General features: G+C 31.2%; 2 protein-coding genes across 2 annotated transcripts; both read left to right on the top strand.

The window, feature by feature from the left end:
• Positions 1-1,813: 1,813 nt before the first annotated feature.
• On the top strand, positions 1,814-14,669 carry LOC145599510 (agamous-like MADS-box protein AGL8 homolog). The gene is made up of 8 exons (XM_081655876.1): positions 1,814-2,226; positions 10,773-10,851; positions 10,946-11,010; positions 11,092-11,191; positions 13,345-13,386; positions 13,472-13,513; positions 13,695-13,804; positions 14,295-14,669. The coding sequence occupies exons 1-8, from the start codon at positions 2,042-2,044 to the stop codon at positions 14,407-14,409; spliced, it is 738 nt and encodes a 245-aa protein (XP_081512002.1). The 5' UTR covers positions 1,814-2,041; the 3' UTR covers positions 14,410-14,669.
• A 3,191-nt stretch (positions 14,670-17,860) lies between these two features.
• Positions 17,861-19,687, top strand: LOC145599367 (uncharacterized). The gene is made up of 3 exons (XM_081655757.1): positions 17,861-18,469; positions 18,778-18,863; positions 19,308-19,687. The coding sequence occupies exons 1-3, from the start codon at positions 18,151-18,153 to the stop codon at positions 19,584-19,586; spliced, it is 684 nt and encodes a 227-aa protein (XP_081511883.1). The 5' UTR covers positions 17,861-18,150; the 3' UTR covers positions 19,587-19,687.
• The last annotated feature ends 2,710 nt before the right edge of the window (positions 19,688-22,397 follow it).

The following is a 22,397-nucleotide window of genomic DNA, read 5'->3' as shown; positions in this document are numbered from 1 at the left end:
ATATAGTACTTCTTTCGTCCTATATTGCTTTTTACATTTGTCAAATTTCACGGTGACAAGAATTAAAAATTGAAAGAGAGAGTACATGAAATACATTAAGGGCTTATTCACATTTACTCAAATGAGTGAACTAAACGGAATTGATTGGAGCTGAACTAATCGAATTGAACTGAACTGAACTGAATAGAGTTGAAATGAATATTTTATGAAAGAAGGAAATTAGGAATTGAACTGAACTAATTATAGTTGAGCTGATCTAAACTAAATTAAACTGAACTGAAATTAAGCTGAAATAAACAGGTCCTAAAAAGAGTGAAAAGTAAAAATTATGTGAATATGGCACAAAAAACAAATACATGAAAACAAGTACATGAACATGAGTGAGGGCACAAATATGTAAAGAAAATGTGAGAGTATATTAGATAGTTGAGTGAATAAAAAAGTAGTAAATGAAGGAAAATTGTCATTTCATAGTGTCAACCAATGGAAAAAAATGAAATGGAAAGATTATAATGGGACACTCGAAATAAAAAAATGGGGGATGGAAAACAATATCGGACGGAGAGAATAGACAAGTAGATCATATAATAACGAGCTTAAGAAATGATAAATTAAGAATTTTCTTTTAATTTGCCATAATTAAACGAATAAAGCAAGTGTTAATTATAATAGAATTATAACGAACAATTTAAGTCCGATAGTATAACAATAAAAAAAATAGTAAAAAAAAGACAAAATTGACTTCAACACTTTGAACTATGGCTTGGGTGCACTATCACTTGTACTTGGTGTAGTACGTAGCTGAAACACCTACCACAAACTACCATACACACGTGCCGCCATACTAGGCCATACTTGGCTTGCATGGCTAAGGCTTGAATTGTATCGAGCCGGACTAACTTGCTATCTTTAAAAGGAATATAAAGATTAAAAACTACAACCTCTAATTCAAAATAATCACAATAGTTTGACTTTTGCACTATTTATATGATTTTTTAACTATACTTTTTAGTTTTTACCAATATGCTATATATGTAAAAAAAAAATTTAGATTAGTCTTTATGTATATTTTTGTTATACTTTTATAATTTTTAAAAATATTTAATTACAAATAATAATAATCAAAGTTATACATTGACAATTTGATATATTTATAATAATCAAAGTGTTGCGATTATTATAATATAAAAGGAGTATCTCTTAACTAAGTTAGCTCTACTCAAGAATACTTATCAACCCCGATTCAAAATCTCACCGAACCCAGCCAATTAACCTAGTGACTTAATCTTGACTTGACCCGAACCGATATTCCGTTCTAGCCTCTAATCCATTTTGAAGGCGAGAACATGAAGCATGAAAATAAAACCAGGTAAAAGAACTACAGATTACTCAGGATACTCATAAATCGCGACACGTGTAACCTTCAACTATCTCAAGTTTTTGCCTTTTTTTACCGCCTGACTTAGATTCATTCTGGTGGGGTACAAAAATCAAGGGAAAAACCAAAATTCCCAATCCCCCAAAAATCCTAAATACTGAGTTACATTTTTTTAATTTTCTTTATACTTTTTTAGAAGCCCACATCTTTTTAACGGACCCCCACCTTATTATTTTCATTTAAAGTAAACAAAACAAAAAAAATCCAAATATTAAAACCGTCCTATCCTATCAAAAGTCGACAACGCATTTGACGAAACCACTCTGGTTTTATAAAACCACTTTTGAAAACCACTCTTTTTTTTTTTTATCATCCAAATCTCAACTCTCTCTTTCATTACTCCCGTGTCTACCTTCCTGCCTCATATACTCCCTGCAGATTTATCTCTCCTCTAACATTACTACAAATTCATATTTATTATACAAATTATCTCGTAGTATATTGTAATCTCTCTTTCTCCCTCACTACAATCGATTCTTATTTTCTCTCTCCTTCCGCATTTCTTACTTATTATTAATAATAATAAGTGATAGAGTGAGGGAGAAAGAGAGATTGCTTTTCCGGAAGGGGAGAGAAAATAATAAAAAAAAAAAACCCTGAGAAATGGGAAGGGGTAGGGTTCAGCTCAAGAGGATCGAGAACAAGATTAATCGACAAGTAACGTTCTCCAAGCGTCGGATTGGGCTGCTCAAGAAGGCGCATGAGATCTCCGTACTCTGCGATGCCGATGTCGCTCTTATCATCTTCTCTACTAAAGGCAAGCTATTCGAGTACGCTTCTGATGCCTGGTATGTAATTTACCTTCTTGTATTTATTTATCATGAAGCTAAGAAAAAAAAATAAAAAAAAATTAAATTTGATGACATGATTATATTTATAAGTTTTGAATTATTAGGGTGCAATTCAATTGGTGTTTGTTTAATTTATGAATATAAGCTCAGTAGGGAGGAGAGAGAAAGAGGTGATTTTGTAGGGATCATGAACAGTATGGATTAGTTTAGTAAATTCTATGTAGATCAGGTGGTTTCTTATGTTTAAACCTAAATTATTCCATTTTTAGGCACCTACTTAGAGTATATAGGTTAAATTAATTTCATTTTAACAATTAAATTCAAAGTTTTGAAGTTTGAACCTCTCAAATAGTAATATTGTATTACTCGTATTATTATTTTTATTGAAAGAATTTGTAATATTATTTTTAAACAAATTAAACATAAGTTATCTATTTATCTATATATTATTTTTATTATTTTATCCTACATGATAGGACGATGCATTTGTAAAGAACATCGAATTGATTTCTCTTAAATATTAACATACATAATTGCTTAATAATATACTTTGTATTACGCTATTTAATATATAAAAAATTATCAAATACAAAGTACTCTATAATATTACAACTCGTAGTATATAATGAGTAGAGGGTTAAAGTTTGAATTAAATAATATATATAAGTCCTTTCATTCACCATTAAGCAAAACGGACATCATTACTTTTGTACCTTCTTCTTGATCAAAATGGTTTTCTTTGGTGTTAGAGCTACTAGCTTAGAACAAATGGACTAAGCACGAGTAATCTGATTTGCTTTAACTTTTTATTTGACCCCTTCACTATTCTTTTCAATGGTTTTCAATATACAATTTGACTATGAATACGTTTTAACACATATAGAGTACTACGAAAGTACATTGAAATGAATCTAAAAGTTTATTTTCTACAAATGAAAGATACAAGTAACTACATGAAACATACAAAAAGAAAATCATTTCAAAACAATGGGTCAGGGCATATAATTTAGTACTTTTTTTTAATGCTAATTAATTAAGATTAAATTTGCAATTTACAAATCAATTACATATCCTCTGTACAAGAAAATTCATGAAATAATTAGATCTTGTATCTCAATAGATCCTAATAGTTGGCATTTTAAAGGCAAAACCCATGCACTACAATTACAATACACTATTACGTAGGAAATGGTAGTTACATGATGTACGGACTACGGATTACTTTTTGGATTTTACCAAAAAAAGTTGCAAATTTTTTATTCTTTTCTTTGACATACATTTGTACTTCATATACTTTTTAAATTTTACATCCCAAGATCTTGTGTCTATTTTATTATAATCTCCTTTTCTATACTCGTACTACATGTTCTAGTCATTTTGAAATTCCAATTAAATATTATTAGTCATTTATTTATTTTATTTTTTTTTTTTTGGTGAAAGAGAGGGGCGAAGCCCCTATATTATTAGTCATTTATAAATCCTACGGAGTAATATGGTTTAAATAGGTTTTTCTTTTAAAACAATAAAAATATATTTGCAATACCTAGTGCTGCATACAAATTTCTTCTAGTCATACATTTTTTTATGGGCTTCCTCTGTCACAAACACTTTCCTATATTGCACCCATTTGATTTTTATACTACCTTCGGTTCGTATTATATGCAACTTTGGTTTAATATTTGTGAGATATAAAAATCCAAAGTTAGTCTACCTTCGCTCATTTCCTTCACTTTGACTCTGGCTAAATAGCCTTAACCTATGGTAGGTTAGTCTCCGATCAAATGTCAAACATTCCTTTCTTCTCTTGTTGTTTCCCTCTCTAACCTCTACACACCATTCTAGTTAACACTTTGCACACGCACGGACCTGGCCTATATGAATTTAAAAGATATGTCTCTCTCTTTCAATAAGAATTTCAAAGAGTGGATATAAGAATTTCAAAGAGTGATGGTAGCTAATTAACATAATTATCTAAAAGTGTAAGTGATGGAAGTTGAGAAAGCATTCACCCAATAAACTCCTCATGCAATATAAAGATTATTCGATCTGATTATGTATTGTAATAAATTCACTCTTAAGAGTAAGAGTTATCAATAATTCATAATAACTTAATCCATAAATATATATATGAAATTATCTTACATACATATTATCTGTTAATATTATCTATTTTTATTAGCATATCCACAATGATACTAGCAAATAACATATGATGGAATTTAGAAAAATCCCATGTATTATCACATTATAAATTAATTAGTTTGTTAATTAAGTGGGTTTTGGCATGAAGTCCACTTTCTCTCACATTTCCTTAGTTGCAAATCTTGCAATAATGTGAAACAAAAAGTATAGTATACACTTTTAATCTGAAGTACATTTATAATTGATTTTAGAAGGCAGATCAGAGTAAAACTAATACGCTGTTGTTAGTTTTTGATTTTTTATTAAACTCAATTTATATGAAGGGTATGGTATTTTGATAAAATTATGTCCTTGTGCATGTTTGCTTACACACACTATTCTTTTTCTTACAAATTTTTACAAGCTCCATTCATCTAACGAGATTACGAGAGTAGAGCGATCATAAATGCTATAATATGATCATTATCTTCATTATAAGTGACCAATCTAGGTATACTATACACCAGACCTTTGAGTAGCTTTAAATGAGTAAAACAAGTTCGTCAATAAATAGCAAAATAGCCTTGGTTGCATCTAGATCTAGCTACTAGCACCTAATGTTGCGAAGAATAAGTATCCTAGTTGGAATATTAAAAAAAAAAATGTTATTGCAAATTCTTTGTGTATTATTACTAACCTATATATATTTGAAAGAGTATATTTCATAAATTGTATAACATGTAAATCAGTAAATGTCAAAAAACAAAAGTATTACATGCAATTGTTGAAAACTAAGGGTCTGTTCACATTTACTGAACTGATTGGAGCTGAACTGAACTGAACTGATTGGAGCTGAACTGAACTGAACTGAACTGATTGGAGTTGAACTGAATTGAACTAAACTGAATTGAGTTGAAATGAATATTTTATGTGAGAGGGAAATTAAGAGCTGAACTGAACTGATTGGAGCTGAACTGAACTGAACTGAACTGAAATTAAGTAAATGTGAACAGACCCTAAGTAATAAGTTCTATTTATTTGAAACCATTAATAGTAAAGAAGTAAGGGATGAACTTAATAGCCGCATAAATGAACTAAATGCTTCTTAAGTTTGGACTTACATGAATAAAACTCCGTGTTGAATAAACTAACAACTTAGCTTTTATGATACCCCAATATATTAGGGACGCTACTTGTCAATGCCTGAACCATACTCGGATTCTAAAATTAAAGTACATGGTTAAATAAAAATTTAGTCTCTTTCAAAAAAAAATAAAAATAATAATAATAATAATAATAATTGACAGATAATATAAAACTCCTTGATTGGAGTGATTTCCATTGATCAATATTTATATGGTTACAATGAGAAACCTAATCATATTAGGTAACTATAAGATATGTACAGATACCAAAGATAATCTTATACAAAATATATCCTAAACCTAAGATGAGAATATTCTATGGATATTCTCTATCACACCTCCGCAGTCAAAGTGGGAGAAAATCGGATGCTCAGACTGAATCTGAATCACGCATCGAGCGGTAAGGATAGTATGCTAACCCATGATCAAAAGAGAAGTTGGTTTAATTTTCTAACCCACCGACAGGATGAGGATTTTTGTATATGATCCCAAGATCTCACTGATACCATGTCAGATAAGATATGTACAGATATCAAAGATAATCTTATACAAAATATATCCTAAACCTAAGATGAGAATATTCTATGGACATTCTCTACCAACAATAATAATTTATAAAAAAATTACTTAGTCAAAATAAATCGATCATCAATTGCTTTTTTGTTAATAATATGATCCATTTAGGAAAACCTATGTATTTCGTATAATACATTATCTTATCAAAGAATATGTTTAATGAGGAGCAATACAATGATAAGAAATACAATTATTGAGAAGTTGTAGATAAAGGAAAAAAAATATAAAAAAAAATATAGTTCATAAAATATAATGTTATCATAAATGCTTTTGAGAGAATATACATATAATTTTCAAGATAAAAAAAAAAGTTAAAAAAAATTACTCTTTTAGGAAGGAAAACTTCAATATACTCCCTTGTCCTTTCTTGCCTCATTGCTAATAAATGGATCAAACTTTAAAAATTTAACCATAAATTCCCATTAATCATCAACTAGAGATAATAAGTCATGTGGAAACTTTATTAGATTCATCTCATTGTACATTTTGTTAATATTAAATTTTTATATTTTTATGCTTATTGAAATGAAGTTATATGTGTTAGTTAAAATGCGTCTTGGACCGTTAAAAATCAAAATAATGCGGCAAAAAAAAAAAAAAAAAAAATAGAAAGAGGGAGTAACATACATCGATATATAGATTTATAGATGGTTTGAAAGTCTTGGAAACATACAAAGTGTATTTAACAAATTCTATAAAAACAAAGACAGTTTAAGTGAAAAGGGTAAGTTTGTATGTAAAAGTAATTTGCCAACGATGAGTGAGTCAAAATTTCAAAAATATTAAAAAGGAAAAGTGAATCGAGCTTTCGGAAACAAAATCAATATGCTATAATTTTACTAACATGTGGTCAAAGTCAATGTATATATAGCACGAAAGTCAAATATGACTATAATCAGAAGGAATAGTATTCAATAAAATACAAATCTGTAAAAATTAGTTAGTGAAAATCAATTTATCATAGAATGAATACAACAACAGAATTAATTAATTCAAATGGAAATTTAGGCCTTGTTTATTTCACTTTATTTTATAGAATTGAAATTATTTTTGTTAAACTTAAATTAATTTTATTGAACTGAACTTAATTTTACCGATAAAAACTAACTTTTACTAATTTTCTATTGTATTTGGTTTTTAAAGTTACCGATTTTTACTAAGATGGTATTCTTTTTATGGACTGAACTTGCTTTTACTGACTTGAATTTTTTTTGTTTTTTTACTAAATATTTATTTTTTAAGATTTTAATCAATATAGTAATTCTAACTTAAGTGAAGATATTGGAGCATTACCAAACAATTATGTTTCCACTTATCACCACAAACAAAATAAAAAATATATAGGTAATATAGAAATTGTGGTGAAATAATTGCAATTTTAGATTTATTTTTTTCTTTTAAGAAAATTTCACAAATATTGCCCTATATTCCTGAAAGAAAAGAAATGCCTATGTTCACATTGTAAATATCTAACGTACCTTTACTTTTCAAAACTTTTTTTTTTTTAGTTAATATAAACAATCACAAGCCAATTTTATATTTTTACCTTTCTTTCTCATTTTTTCCACTACCCAAAAAAACATGTGCGTCGTGTCCAACCCTTATGATGCAATTATAAAGGATGAATCTTTTTTAAAAAGAAAACAAGGAGCTAGTTAGGCCCTATTCATTTCATCTTAAAAAATAAATTCAGTTTAGAAAAAATCAGTAATTTTAGAAAAAAATATAATGAAAATTAGTCAAAATAATTTTTAATTCAGCAAAAATAATTTTTAGTCCATCAAAAATAATTGTAGTACAATTTAATAAATTTCAGTTCATTAAAAGTAATTTAAATTCAATAAAAACAATTTGAGTTTAGTATAATAATTTCAATTCAGTAAAAATAAGTTGAAGTGAACAGGTATTAGTGAAAAATTTTTACAATAAAGTTGATGTATATATCCATAATTTAACTACTTAATTTTATTTTTTTTTAAATATTACAATAGTTAAAGTTGTGCATTGAATTTCATATATATATATATATATATATATATATATATATATATATATATATAGGATGCCCACCCGGTTCACCGGAGCCTAGCTCTGACTACATCCGGATCCGACTCGGGTAGCACACCTGGCTTATGGTGGGTGAGTCTCCCAATAAGAGTTTCTGCATACGGTGAGGCTCGAACCCGAGACCTCCCTTATGCGACATCAAGTAAAGCTTCATCTATAACTATATAAGTATGCTTAATGACAAATACTCTTGTTAAAGAAAAGTGGAAAGGTCATTTCATTTTCATCTTTAGTACTGTTAAGCCTTAAAGTAAGGCTGATTTCATTTTCGCTGTCTTTTAATGATGTTATGATAAGTCTAAATCATGGTGGTATTGTGAAAAAAAAAAAAAAAAAAAAAAAAAAAAAAAACATTAGTAACTCTCTCCGATTTCAATGTATAGCAATAGTAACATTAAGCCAAATCAGCCAAAATTGGATGGGGCTACAAGATCTTAAACTCAAATATTAATTGATCAAATTATCCTATCTGCATACTCAATTTGAATTCCAAGACTCAATTGCAACTCAAATGGAGTGCAAAAGATCATCTCTGCACTCTAGATTATCTGTACAGTCACATTTAAAAAATATTTCTTTCATATTTTTAAATTGAGTAATGTTATATGTAGCTATTAGGGTTATGAATAAACATTTAATACGTATCCTAATTTGGTATTAATTTAGGAATGTATGACAAAATCACGCACAAATCAGTGTAATTAATGCCATATTTTATTTGTTTTTTCCATTTTTAGCTTATTATATGTAGCCCTAAGAGATATGTATAGCATTATCCTTTTAAATTAAATGTTTTCGTTTTTACACTTGTCAATTAGTAATTTCTGTCATCAAATTTTTTTAATCATTAATACATTAATAAGTTAAAATTATTAAAAAAATAATGACTTTGAAAATACACCACAAAATAAGTTTAACAAAATCCTACATGAGTATGTTTTTTTCTTATGTATTCCATAGTCTATATATAAGCATAATATTGAATAATACAAAAGTAAAAACATTACTATTAGAATTTTAATTTTAATTATACAAAATTGTCACAATTTAATATTAGACTTTAAAAATTAATAGAGTTTATTTGCTAATTTTATACTGCAATCAGAATTTTCTTATATTGAATGTTAATACCATTATAATCATGTCAAAGAAAGACTGGATCTTTTAATTTTTTTTTTTTTTTTTTTTTTTTTTTTTGGTGAACAGAAAAGCAAAAAATGAAAGCAGAAAGAAACAAACTACTAACTACTAGACCTTAGCACCAACAATAATTAGGGTGCTTTATTAGGAACCAACCTAGGTCTGGACACACCCCTAAGGTCCTCCAATAAAACGACATGAAGATCCTCCGGATCGTCTTGAACATCACCAACTTTTGACTAGACTTCACCCCAAAATGAGGGCCTATGTACAACAAGACACATATTCGAATCCCTCTCCCCTAGTTATAATTTGCATTGCCCTTAGCACATTTGCACCCAATAAAAAAAAAAAAATTAAAAAAAAAAATCAAATTAAAGCAACAAACTACAGCTAGGGATGCATTTTTTTCAGCTCACATCTATCTCTATAAGCGTCAATAAATCCATAAAGTGAATAAGAGAAGACATATTAAGAAATATTTCATGTACATAAATGGGCCTTAATTATGTTGTGATTAAGTGTAATTAGCTTTTATATATAATTATTGGGCTTAGTCCAATCGTAATAGGTAGAGTAAGCAAGTCGAAAATTGAAATCATATATCTTTCAAACAACAAATTAGCAATAAGTAGACCAAGGAGATTAATGAATCCAATAAATACTTTGGTACAAGATTTAGTGATAAAAAATTAAGGGACTCTTTGATGTGTAAATCACTTCAGATACAAGATTAGATGTGGACATGAAACTAGAATGAAAAATGAACATAACTACAAAAGGTAAGAATAACTAGGCATAATTATGAGACATACTATTCTTATATGACATGTCTTTTTCATTATATACTATAGGGTTGGTTTTTATAAAATATGATTGGCACTTAATTTTTTTTCTTTCAATAGTATTTTGTTAGAGATATGGTATCATTAATATCGGAAAATATGTGTGTGATAAATACTCTACCTATTGATGAATAATGATCAAGCAATACAAAACCCATTCAATTATCTTTATCTCTCTATTTGTCATATTGGCTCAATGTTAAAGCTGAGACTTATATTAAAATATACAAGTATATGGATTAGGATTTGGCATGTGGTTCTATCATAGATTAATGCAATAGATGCTAAGTAGCTTACTTTGGTAAGGTATGTAGGTGGGGGTGACCCCAAAGACCGATGATTAAATCTCGTCTATATATAACACGTGTTCAAGTTCTGTCTAGACCAAAATAAAAGACTTGTATGTAATCATACTAGTTCAAAAGTGTTTCCTTCATTGTTGGGGGTGGGGTAGAGGGATCAATCCCTAATAATAATAGGTCTTATGCAGGAAACCTTAAACAAGTAGTAGAAATTTGGATTATATATCAGATGATCTAACTGGACTATAATTTTTGATATAATTCAAAAGGTTTTTGGATGTCAAGTATTCAAAGTATGTCTTTTAAGTTCTTGACCTGGTCTGTGTTGGTGTTTTACCTAAGAGCAGCATGGAGAAGATACTCGAGCGCTACGAAAGATATTCATATGCAGAAAGACAGCTTACTGCTCCTGATCCTGATTCCCATGTATGGAATTGAAGTTACCTTGTTCCAAGCATAGTAGTTGAGATTTCACATTCAGATATGCTTCATCTGATAAAATCATGCTTACTACTTTTAGGTAAGCTGGACTCTGGAGCATGCAAAGCTGAAGGCTAGGCTGGAGATTCTGCAGAAAAATCACAGGTAATAAGATTTAAGAGCAAATGCTGCTCTATGGAGTAACCACCCTATTGCCGAAAAGTTTAAGCCTTTTGATCTTTGCAGGCATTACATGGGAGAAGAGCTTGATACCTTGAATATGAAGGAACTTCAAAATTTAGAGCATCAGCTTGACAGCGCTCTTAAACACATCAGGTCAAAGAAGGTATTTTTCAGCAACATTAGCTTATTTTCTGAGTTAACTTAGTTCCGTAGCCTCCTTCACTCTTTGTATCAATCTGATGGTTTATGGTTGAATTCCTCAAGCTGAATAGGGAGGTGCGGGGGGACTAACGAAATAATCAATCTATAGTCAAGTCTTATATGTTATATCATAGACGTAGGTCTAGGATCTTCATTTTGGATATGCATTGTGCAGAGAATTCAATACTAGGTTTATACTTTGATCATTTTAAGAGACATCTGTTCCTAAATAATAGGTCACATTTGACTTTAATGGTTAAAACATACTGATTTTGACCGTAGATTTGGTAGAACTTATTTATTGGTCGTCCGTATTAAGGCTAGTTAATTAAATGAACATTGTTGTTTCGAAAACTACATATATGATAATATCTAGCTTATTGTTCCCTCCATCATAGTGCACTAAACAAATTAGAGATGCTTAGTTAGTAGTTAGTACTTTGTATTTGATTATCAGTTATCAAGTTTACATATTTTGAGGTTTTATTTTCCAAGGGTTAAGCATCTAGTAGTGGTATCACAGCTCACATGATCAAACACAAACCTCAAATTAATAAAAAGATCTAAATCATTCTTATTATCTAGTCTAGTATAAAAGATGACAACACTAGGTCTTCACTCTTCAGAAAACAGAATATTCTGATGCAAATATATAAGTAGGAGGTGATGGTCAATATCATCATGCCAACACTGGAAATTGTACTTGTGAATTAATAACTGATGAATCATACTGGCATTGGCAAAAAAATTTAGTGTGTATCTTTTCTAAACTGAATAGTTTGCATCTAGGCCTTGTTAATCCTGCCTCGGCGAAAACAATATTGGGTTGTTGTTAATTTGTTATGCCTGCCTAACCTAAATTTTTCTTAAAAATGTGTCTTTTCTCCTCAAAGTTTAGATGTATTTCTGTAAGACTAATAAGAATTGATAAATCCATGTTCATGAAGAAGTTTCTAAACAACATATCTAAATTTTTTTTTTTTATCATCAATTAGATTTAGAGTCCCTGACTTTTAACAATCCAACTGATTAGAGATTGACAAATGTAAATATGGAAATAGGTTGAGCATAAGTATAGGTATGAGGTATGAGTTTAGAATGACAAAAACCCATACCATATGTTTAGTTGTCAGAAGTATAAATTTTAAACCCATATCTAAAACCCATGAGGTATAGGATTTAGAAACCTTGGAGAGATGTGGGTTTGGCTTCTTCCATTCCCTTAGGTATCAAATAAATGGAGGAAATAGTGAGAGACTCCATTCCAGAATTGAACCAAACGGTATTCAAGTTCCAACCCGGTACCACTTTAACCCCAAACCTGATTCCAAACCCATATCCCTCTGCGAACCAAAACCAAACGCCAGGTGATGAGTCATTTTGTTTAATTTTAGTCCGATCACAATTATTTGGGTATTGTCATGTTCAAATCTATTGTGAGCATATTCTTTGAAAGAAAAGGGTCATACTGAGTATTATTTTTTGGCTGGTTTGAGTCACTCTTGGTTTAGATCATAGTCTTAGGCCTTGTTTGATCCACCTTAATTTTGCTGAACTGAAATTATTTTTACTGAACTGAACTTATTTTTACTGAACTGAACTTATTTTTACTGAACTGAACTTAATTTTACTGAACTGAAATTATTTTTACTGAAATTAAATTATTTTTACTGAACTGAAATTATTTTTACTGATTTTCTATTATAATTCTTCTTTAAGAAAACTGAATTTTACTGAAGAGAACTTATTTTTACTGAACTGAAATTATTTTTACTGAACTAAAATTAATTTTACTGAACTGAACTTATTTTTACTGAACTGAAATTATTTTTACTTAATATTATTTTTTTAAGGTGAAAAGAACATGGCCTTAGTCTAGAATGATGTAATTACTTACATACTATTCAAGTATATAGGTCTGGTAATTTGGTTGTATAATTGAATCTATCTTAGAATTTCCAAGTCTAAGTATCTTAACAAAAAATTTCTCTTGCATAAGAAACTAATATATTGTATTGTAATTGCCTGGTTGGAGAAGATATATAAACAAATAAGCTAACAGTTTCACCAAAAAAAAAAAAACAAATAAGCTAACAAAATTGTTCATCTTTGCAGAATCAACTCATGCATGAGTCAATTTCTCAGCTTCAGAAGAAGGTATGCAGCCCTACAAAGCATCTAATCCCGAAAATGTATTCCAAATATTTTTTAGTATCCTACTAACTTCATTTTAATATGACAGGATAAAGCATTACAGGATCACAACAACTTGCTAACCAAAAAGGTATTATATCATGAACCAATTCGATTTTAAGGACTTCAAATTAGGAGTTCTCCTTGTGAGGAGGGTTTCTATCGTTCTCTCTTTTTTCATACCTTAAAAAAATCAATTTGAAGTACTTGTAACCTTTCTTTTGATATGTTGTGTTGCTAAAGATGAACAATGTATACTGAACTAAAAATAGGTGAAGGAGAGAGAGAAGGCGTTGGCTCAGCAGCCAGAACCGGATCAGCATCAACATGACAATAACTCATCTGGATTCATGTCTCAGGCTTTGCCCTCACTGAATATAGGGTCAGTACCTCACTTACCTATTGTTAATTTTCTGCTATTTTCTCTAATATTAATGTTACATATTATTTCCTTTTAAAGTCACATTACGAAATTTAGCAATCCACATTTTGTCACACTTATATGTAGTTTTCTTTTTAATTTCCGAATTTTAGAGGAAAAAAATGGCTGGTGTACTGGTAGAAAAAGCTTGATCATACGGAGTCACACGTTGTGTACTGTAGGAATATGATGGAAAATGTTTGGTTGATCTTTAGGATGACGATGACAACCCTAGTGAGAACGACATAATAGATTTTTAAAGCAAGTTTAGGGAAAGAATTTTGATGAAGTTATAATTATCTTTAAATGAGCCATAAATCAATTACAATGTAGCTAGGGTAACCAACCCAAGTTCTTAATGTGTGTTCCTACCGCGATTATTATCATGTTGTGCAGGTATTTGATCGCTTCTTTATCCATTAACTGAATGTGTTCAATGCTTGAAATGCAGACCAGGGACAGGCAGAAGTGCTATAGAAGATGAACAGCAAGCAACACAGCCACCAACACGAAGCAACTCTACCCTTATTCCATCCTGGATGCTCAATCACATGCCTGAGCAGTAGAAGCAAACAGATGATTGACGTCGAGTTTAGACAACAGGGAAACAAGTTAAGATAGTGCTGCATCTATGCACTTTGTATAAAAGTATTGGCTAGAAATGTTGTTGATGTATAAAGTAAAACAAAGATGTTAGGTAATGTTTTGTATATTTTCGGTTTTTTCTGAGACATCCATGGAAGACTTCAATATATCTGAATTCCATGGGTTTGGGAATGGATGCAGCATAAAATAAAGGTATTCGGTATTCAGTTGATGTACATAATATCTGCTTAGGCTATTATTTATTTTTTCCATACATATACATGTTTTTTATATTTTCGGTTTTCTTTTTCCTCGTCTGTGCATTATCAGAACAAGATCAGTTGCCATTTTATCATATTGTAGATGTAGAAGGAAAGGAAAAAAAAAAAATAGGAAATCCAGAAAAAGGTTTGGCTACAGAAAAGTAGGAAAATCAAAAGACCAACTTTTGGTTTGAATGATGTTTGAGTTTGTTTTATGAACGAACATGTTTTTGTAAATACAAAGACATTTTGTACAACACAAAACCCTGCTGATTATATTTTAGATGGATTCTCATTTAACTTGTGTGCAATTATCGGTTCTTCTAGTTGTGAGTCTAGCATGTGGCCCAACAACTTGTATCAGAACTGGAGAACAAGCGCGATCATGTACCTAATGTGGTTTAGAGTGTAGCTCTGGTTTATTGCATTCCTTTCTTGTCTTAGGGCTACAGCACAGGAGGAAGAAACTAGCAAGCAACATCCGCTTTGCCTGGAAGGCATACAAAAGACACGATAGAGAGTAGCTAAGAGAAGCTACATGAAAGGTGGGAGGAGATGAAGGCTGGAGGAGAGCAAAAGAGGGAAAGTTGGGTTGTGGCCTTACATGAATGGTGTTAGATAATTGTTGTTGCTCACTTACCTAGCAATACTAGGATTATTATAACTAACGTTTGATTTGAAATTCGATCTAGCATTGTACAAACATTAAATTTGGATTCAAATGTCCTGGTTCTAAATTCCTAAATCGAATATCATGGTTTCCAAATTTTACCTTAATACATTGCTACAATCATTATTGGACGGAATATGTCGGATCATTAGACCCTTTGAGATCGAAAGGCTACTACAAGAGATAACGAGACAATATATTGTTACAATCATTATTGGACGGAATATGTCGGATCATAAGACCCTTTGAGATCGAAAGGCTACTACTACAAGAGACAACGAGATAATAAAGAGCATGATGTAGTGTCAATAAACCATTTACTACTTCCTAGCTATGAAATTTATTTGTTATGCTATACAACAATTAGAATATATGTACTAATGTACTGTATATGATTAAATATTTTATATTTTTTTATGAATATATCATGGTTACTCATCAAGTTATCAACATACTTATTTTATATATACAAATAGTTTAGATAGAGAGCTTACAAAGCTGTGATGTTGTGACACCACCAATATTAAGACTTTTTTTTTTTTTTTTTTTTTTTTTTTACAAAATAATGATAAAGAAAGTCCTCAAGATAAACTAGAGTGGATCCTAATTCGCATAATGCACAAAATGCAAAACTGCCAAACAAATTATATTGTGTTTTTCCAAAAACAAACAATCTCAATAAAATGCCCAAAAATCAACAATTACAAGACAAGTTTATAATGTTATTGACTTGATTGTGGAAAAGTATTACTTGGAATTTTCATGAAAAGAAAAGAAGAGAAGACAGATGGAATTAAAGCAAGTCATTTTTCATTTAATGTTGTTCATAAATCATAACTCAATTCAGATACAGCTAGGATAAGCCGGCATTAGCAATCAACTGTTTCGTAAATTGATTTATTATTATTATTATTGATCTTCTGGCCTTCCGAGGTGCATAGAACGATTGTGTGAAAATGAATTTGCAAGTCAAGTGTTAGCCTATGATGGCTTAACAAAGTTGACTTTTTTGAAGCCATTTCAAACCACTAATCGAAATAACATGGGACTAAAGGAGAGCTATTGCCCATACCCGGTAGGGGCACTTGTTCTACACACAATTAAATTAAAATAAATATATTTTTTGCGGTTTAAGTACACGGGATATAATTTTAGCAACCCCACCATGAGAGCATAGTTATGTATACTACTTATAAAGAATCATGAGAGTGCTAAAATTAATATTGGACTAGACTTCTACTCCGTAGTATGTGATTTGGTGGTCAAGTAGTTTTGTCTCACATGTGCACATTTTTACAGGGTTTATACAACGTAGGTGCAAGTGCATTTGTTACATATTTTTCATGACTCAAGCACTCATTATTAAGAAAATTAAAAATAGTTTAAATTGCCATACTTATTCTAAGAAAATTAAAAATAGTTTAAATTGCCATACTTATTCTTTAGGTTATGCCGTCTCATAAGATTAAACTATTGTTTGTTTATGTTTATACAATTTTAAATTAAAAGGAAAAAAAAAAAATATGACAAGACAAAGAAACAACGATATACAAAGTACAATGTATATAACCGACTTTTTTTTTTAATATATAACCGACTCTTAAAACAAAATTAAATCTATTACTCTTTATTTACCTAGATATATAATTAGATAAAATTTAAACAAAACAGGAAGGTTCTACATTTCTTTAGTCAAATCTTTACAATGATAACTTGTGTTGATTCATGCATGCTGTGTGTAATAAGTTACAATTGACCAGACCTATTGTCTAAATTATCTTTCCTGCCCTCCACGAAGGTGTATAAGCTTTGAAAGTCAATCAAATTCAAGAATAAAGATAATTCTGCACAAGTTTAAAAAGACTAGGGTGGGAAGGATGGTAAGAATTGAAGCAACAAAAAGACTTTGATTTGGCACCTATCCAACCCAAGTCCGGGCCCGAAAATTGTCCACACAATTAGTAGACAATAGCTGACCATGACTAGTCCTCTTTTAGGTCTGAACTGAAGGCTAGAACAAATTCCAAACAAACCGTCTGTAGCCACCACCATTTAAAGAAGACGGCTAAGTGTGAGTTTTACAAGATCGAGTTCATCTGAGCTGTGGTTCTGCTGTAGCAAGTTGAAAGTCATAACCTTTAAAAAATTAACATTAGCAGGTTGCTACCAAGATAATTAAGGTTATCCTGTATTCTATGATTAGGATTAGAAAACCCCGCGAATATAGAAGATTAAAGACGGAGTAGGATGCACATCACACGGTTGGAAATCAACGAAAGGTCAAGAAAATACAGAAAATAACAATGCAACACCCCAAAACTAATCAATACAACTAAGAAATCTTAGCAGGCGTGGGGCTTGCACTTAACACCTAAATACCTTCGTGGTTAGCACGTTTAATGGGATATGTCCCACATTAAGGAAAATACCATATAAAAAACAAAATTCACCAACCAGAAAATCACACCCTAACTTAAACAATGGAGTTAAAGTCTTCAAAGAATCTAAACACAATGGTGAGCACGTCTTCCGCCTCTAAATGTATGTCTAACCACATTCTGTCCTTTTCTGTCATTTCACTTACAAAGTTGACTTAGCCCTTCTAAAGATATACCATATAATTATGATATTAGTTACTATTAATTAACAGATTATGTCCCCTTTGTCAGATATGTAAGAGTATAACTATATAAAGTATAGTTTTCTGAACATTCTTGTTAGTTATATTCAAATCTGAAAAGAATTAAGTTTTCTGTGTACTGTCATTGCCTTCTGAAAGAAAAGAGAGGATGGTGAGAGTACATACCAAAATTCCGGGGTCCTGCTTTAAAATAAGTAAAGCTCGGATTCGTTCACCACCGCTGCAATCCAATCCAGCTTATAATTCAATCAAAAGTGACAAGAGTGAGTACTTTGAAAATGAGTGTGGATCGAGCTTCAGCAGTGAAGAAAACTCGGAAAAGGGTGAGCCCAAGGAGGGAAACAGGATCATGATCGTTGTAGATGCAACGTTACAGGCTAAAGGTGCTCTTCAATGGGCATTATCCCATACTGTTCAAAAGGAGGACACTGTAATTCTTCTGCATTTAGCCAAGCCAACAAAATGCGGTAAATTTATCTCCATCCTGTCATTTAAGTCACATTTGAATTATCAATTTTAAGAAATCTAGTTAGTATATCTATACCATCCATTTCTATTCATATGTCTACATCTCAATCATACTAATGTATTTCAAAGTTCAGCTTTACTAATTCATAATGGAAAAAGTGACCTATAGTTTTGAGACGGTCTGAAATAGAAACATGATACAGAATACTTGGTATATTATTTAGAGGGAAAATCTGTTAAAAGTCACAAATGCAGAGCAAGTTTGTTTTAAGTTTTAACATAATTTCTTTTTTTTTTATTAATGCAGATTCACATACTGAGAGTGAAATTGATCCAAAAGCTTATGGACTTCTTTACTCTCTGAGAAGCGTCTGCCAATCCAGAAGACCTGGGGTATGTCACATTACTCTGATAAATTGGTATAGCATAGTTACACTAATCACAAATTCACAATAAAAACACAAAAGAATCAAAGAAGGATACTAAGTTTTAATGTAGAGAAAAGAAGAATTGATCTGCAGAAAAACTCACCTAGTAGTTACTAAAAGTCACCCTAATATCCTCATTCTAAAATTCTAAACAGATCAAATTTGGTAATAAGTATCACAATGAATCAATGAGTGATAAATAATTCAATGTCAGAACTAATAGATTATATAGAGGATCAAAACCATCATATTGTTTTCAAAGTGTACAATGAAACTGTCAAGATCAGTGAAATCTGTAACTTTAGGGTGACAATTTATCAGACAAAATTTTAAAGGGTAGCAAGTTTAGTGATACACCAAAAATAAATCAAGCTCTAACTGCATCAATCTGGTTCCTTTCACTGAGCAGGTACAGGTGGAAATAGTAGCACTTTCAGGGAAGGAGAAAGGTCCAACAATAGTGAGCCAAGCAAAGGAACATAAGGCATCATTACTGGTACTAGGCCATAGAAAACGATCAAAGGCATGGAGATTTTGGATGAGATGGACAGGAAGAAAAAGAAGTGTTGTGGATTACTGCATCCAAAATGCCGATTGCATGACAGTTGCTGTAAGGAGGAAGAGCAAAAAACTAGGTGGCTATTTGATTACCACTAAGCGTCATAAGAATTTCTGGCTCTTGGCCTAGCTTTCTTATTAAAAAAACAGTAGGCTCAATGAAGGTTTGGCCTCAATTAAAGGGGGTTTGGTGTTCATAAATCATTCTATTATTGTAAATCTGAAAATTTATCCATAGTCACTCTATTCCAAAGTGAATGTCTCACTTTCAAGGGTTATCTGTTAAATTTTTTAAATGGGACATGGAGGTGAGTTGGACCACTCATAAGCCGGAGGGTTAATTTTATCTCAGAATCAATTAGCCATGGCAACAATAACTCCCTAGGCTTATAAGGTGATTATGTCTCTCCTCTTCTTCAACGTGAGACAACTCACATGCACAAGACATCTATTTAGGACACAACCCTGCCCCCTCAAATCAAAGTGTGCTATAAACATGAGCAAATTCGAAAGGTAAACAACAGCTTTCTTCATTGGGGTTGAACATTTGCATGTCAAAGGCCCAAATTTATCATAAATCCCATTTTGAATTTAACACTAAGCTAAAATTTTGAAAGCATATATAAAATGGGCCCTGCACAGTCATGAAAAAGAGAGAATTGTTACAAACTTAAGTGTGAGATTTAATCAGTAATGATTGGTAAAGGGAGGAGCAAGGCCTCAATTTTTAGGCACTTAATTCTCTCTTTTCCACCATGGGGCAACTCACAAGTGCACAAAATATATACATGGGGATCAAGAGAATCAATCATGTATATAAGACTATACAACATAAAAATCATGCTTGAAAAACATCACCAACAGTTTTAGAGCAGCACAAACCGAAAACTGACAAATTTCTATAAGAACCAAAGAAAATTTCTAAGAAGTAAGAACAATTACAAATCAATGAAGTTTAGGCTATGCACAGGTGACAGGTCACATTTTAAAGTGCAATTCTAGAAACGAAGCTTGAATAAAAGAAATTTATAAACTTCAAAAATTAAAATATACACTTGTATAAAATTGAAAAGAAAGTTTGTTAGCTAAATATACTCAGAATTCAGATCCCCAATTAAAGGTTAGCCTCACCAATATGAGGCTTGGTAACCCTAATTAAGCATTCTATAAGGGATTTGGATATTCCTATGACTCCTATCAAAGTACTGAAACTTAAGCTAATGCTACTGACATTTAAAGAATGAACCAGTCTAAAACCATTTGAACTTGCTGAAAGTATGATAGATGTAACTCAGGTCTCAGAAGATCCGAAATTGAGTTCTGCTTTACTAATATGAAGTGTTAATGCAGTTCAGAACCTAAAGTTATGTTTCGTCATTTTCTTTCCAAAGGGTCAAGAGAAACTATAAATCCATATGTCCTATCCTCTAGGTTTTTTCGTTAACAAGACCAATGTATTCAACAATTAGCCACAAAGATTTTTCTTATCTCTAGAATAACCTACTCAATCTTACTTATTGCTGATATTTGGCCAAACAGGCCCTATCCTTGAGAGCATCAATGGGACCTTTGGATTAATCTTCCTCTATCGAGATAACTGTCAGAAACAGATTGACAGCTACCAAAATCAAATTTCAAAGCTGGTTTACCAGCAAACTTCTCACGTTACTTTTCAGAGAAAAAAAGTGTTGGATGGGACTACAGAATTCAACATTCTTTGTGGTCAGGTTGTGTAATCGGTTATGTCTCAAGAAGCCTAGAAAAGGAAGATAGGGTCATTATTGAAAAGGAAGATAGGATCATAACAGTTTTCTATTAGCATTACTTTGTGAAAGAGAATTGGCATTTATTAGGTGTATGGAGTCAGACAAAATGCCAAAGAGGCTCATCATGTTTTATATGTATACAAGGACTTGAGTACAGTGTCTATGTATTTTTTTTCCACCCCATTAGTTATTTCAGTATGGAAACCTTTCTTTACCTAATAATTGTTCTGTTGTAGGCTATGAAAAATTAAAAGTTTAAACTAGCTAAAAAAAATAAATAAATAAACCCTACAGAAACATCTGCATCTATTCTTTGTAATCCTCACACTTCAACAATTTATGATCTGTAATATATCATCAGATTTGGTAACAGAATTTCAAGAGGGTAATTATATTTTGTTTGTGTTAGAAACTATAGTAGTGTTAATAGTTAAAGGTTCATTAATGTGAAACTCATTTTCAATACCAGAGACTTAGATTTTGGAGCTTAAGGCATAGAAATAAATGGGTGGTTGGGTCTGCTAATCTGCATTGCCATCTGTCACCAGTGACTCTTTTGCAGCTGGTGTTTAGGGCTTTGGAGACATTTCAGACCAGGCTTATAGGCCATGTTAGTCACATCTGGATCCGCTGTATATTGTCGGCAGAAGTAGTAAAAATTACAACCAATTATTGGTTGTCAAGAGAGGTTGATACAGGTGAAAATGATGATTTCATAGGGTCTGTCATGAGCAACAAGCAGAATGTTCCTTTTCAGACAAGCTATTGCCCAAAAGGCCACATATTCTTTGGTTGATGCTTAGGCGGTTAAAAGAGTTAAATCCAACAGTCAACACATCGCTGTTTGCTGAAATAACATTCTAAAACAATCTTTTCCCAGAAATATGAGGTTAGGCCAATCAATATGTTGCTAGGTAGAATTGATCTCCTATTGCAAGTTCTATAAGTGCTTGTTTAAAAAGACCCTATAAGAACCATAATGTTGTAGAAATACAAATCCCTAAAACTCAATATTTCCCGTCAAAAAAAAAAAAAAAAAAAAAAAAACTGTTATTCCAGGTCTTCTGGGTGTGGTAAAAAAAGATCTAGTTCATATGTTTCAAAAGTTTGTGAGGCTGGAATGGTGGGTAAGAGTATGAATTCGACATTTATCCTCCCATTCTCCAAAAAAGTAA

This window comes from Chenopodium album, chromosome 20 (genome assembly GCF_948465745.1).
Source record: "Chenopodium album chromosome 20, dcCheAlbu1.1, whole genome shotgun sequence".
NCBI lineage: Eukaryota > Viridiplantae > Streptophyta > Magnoliopsida > Caryophyllales > Amaranthaceae > Chenopodium > Chenopodium album.
Note: the sequence above shows the minus strand (reverse complement) of the source record. Positions and strands in the feature narration are given on the sequence as shown.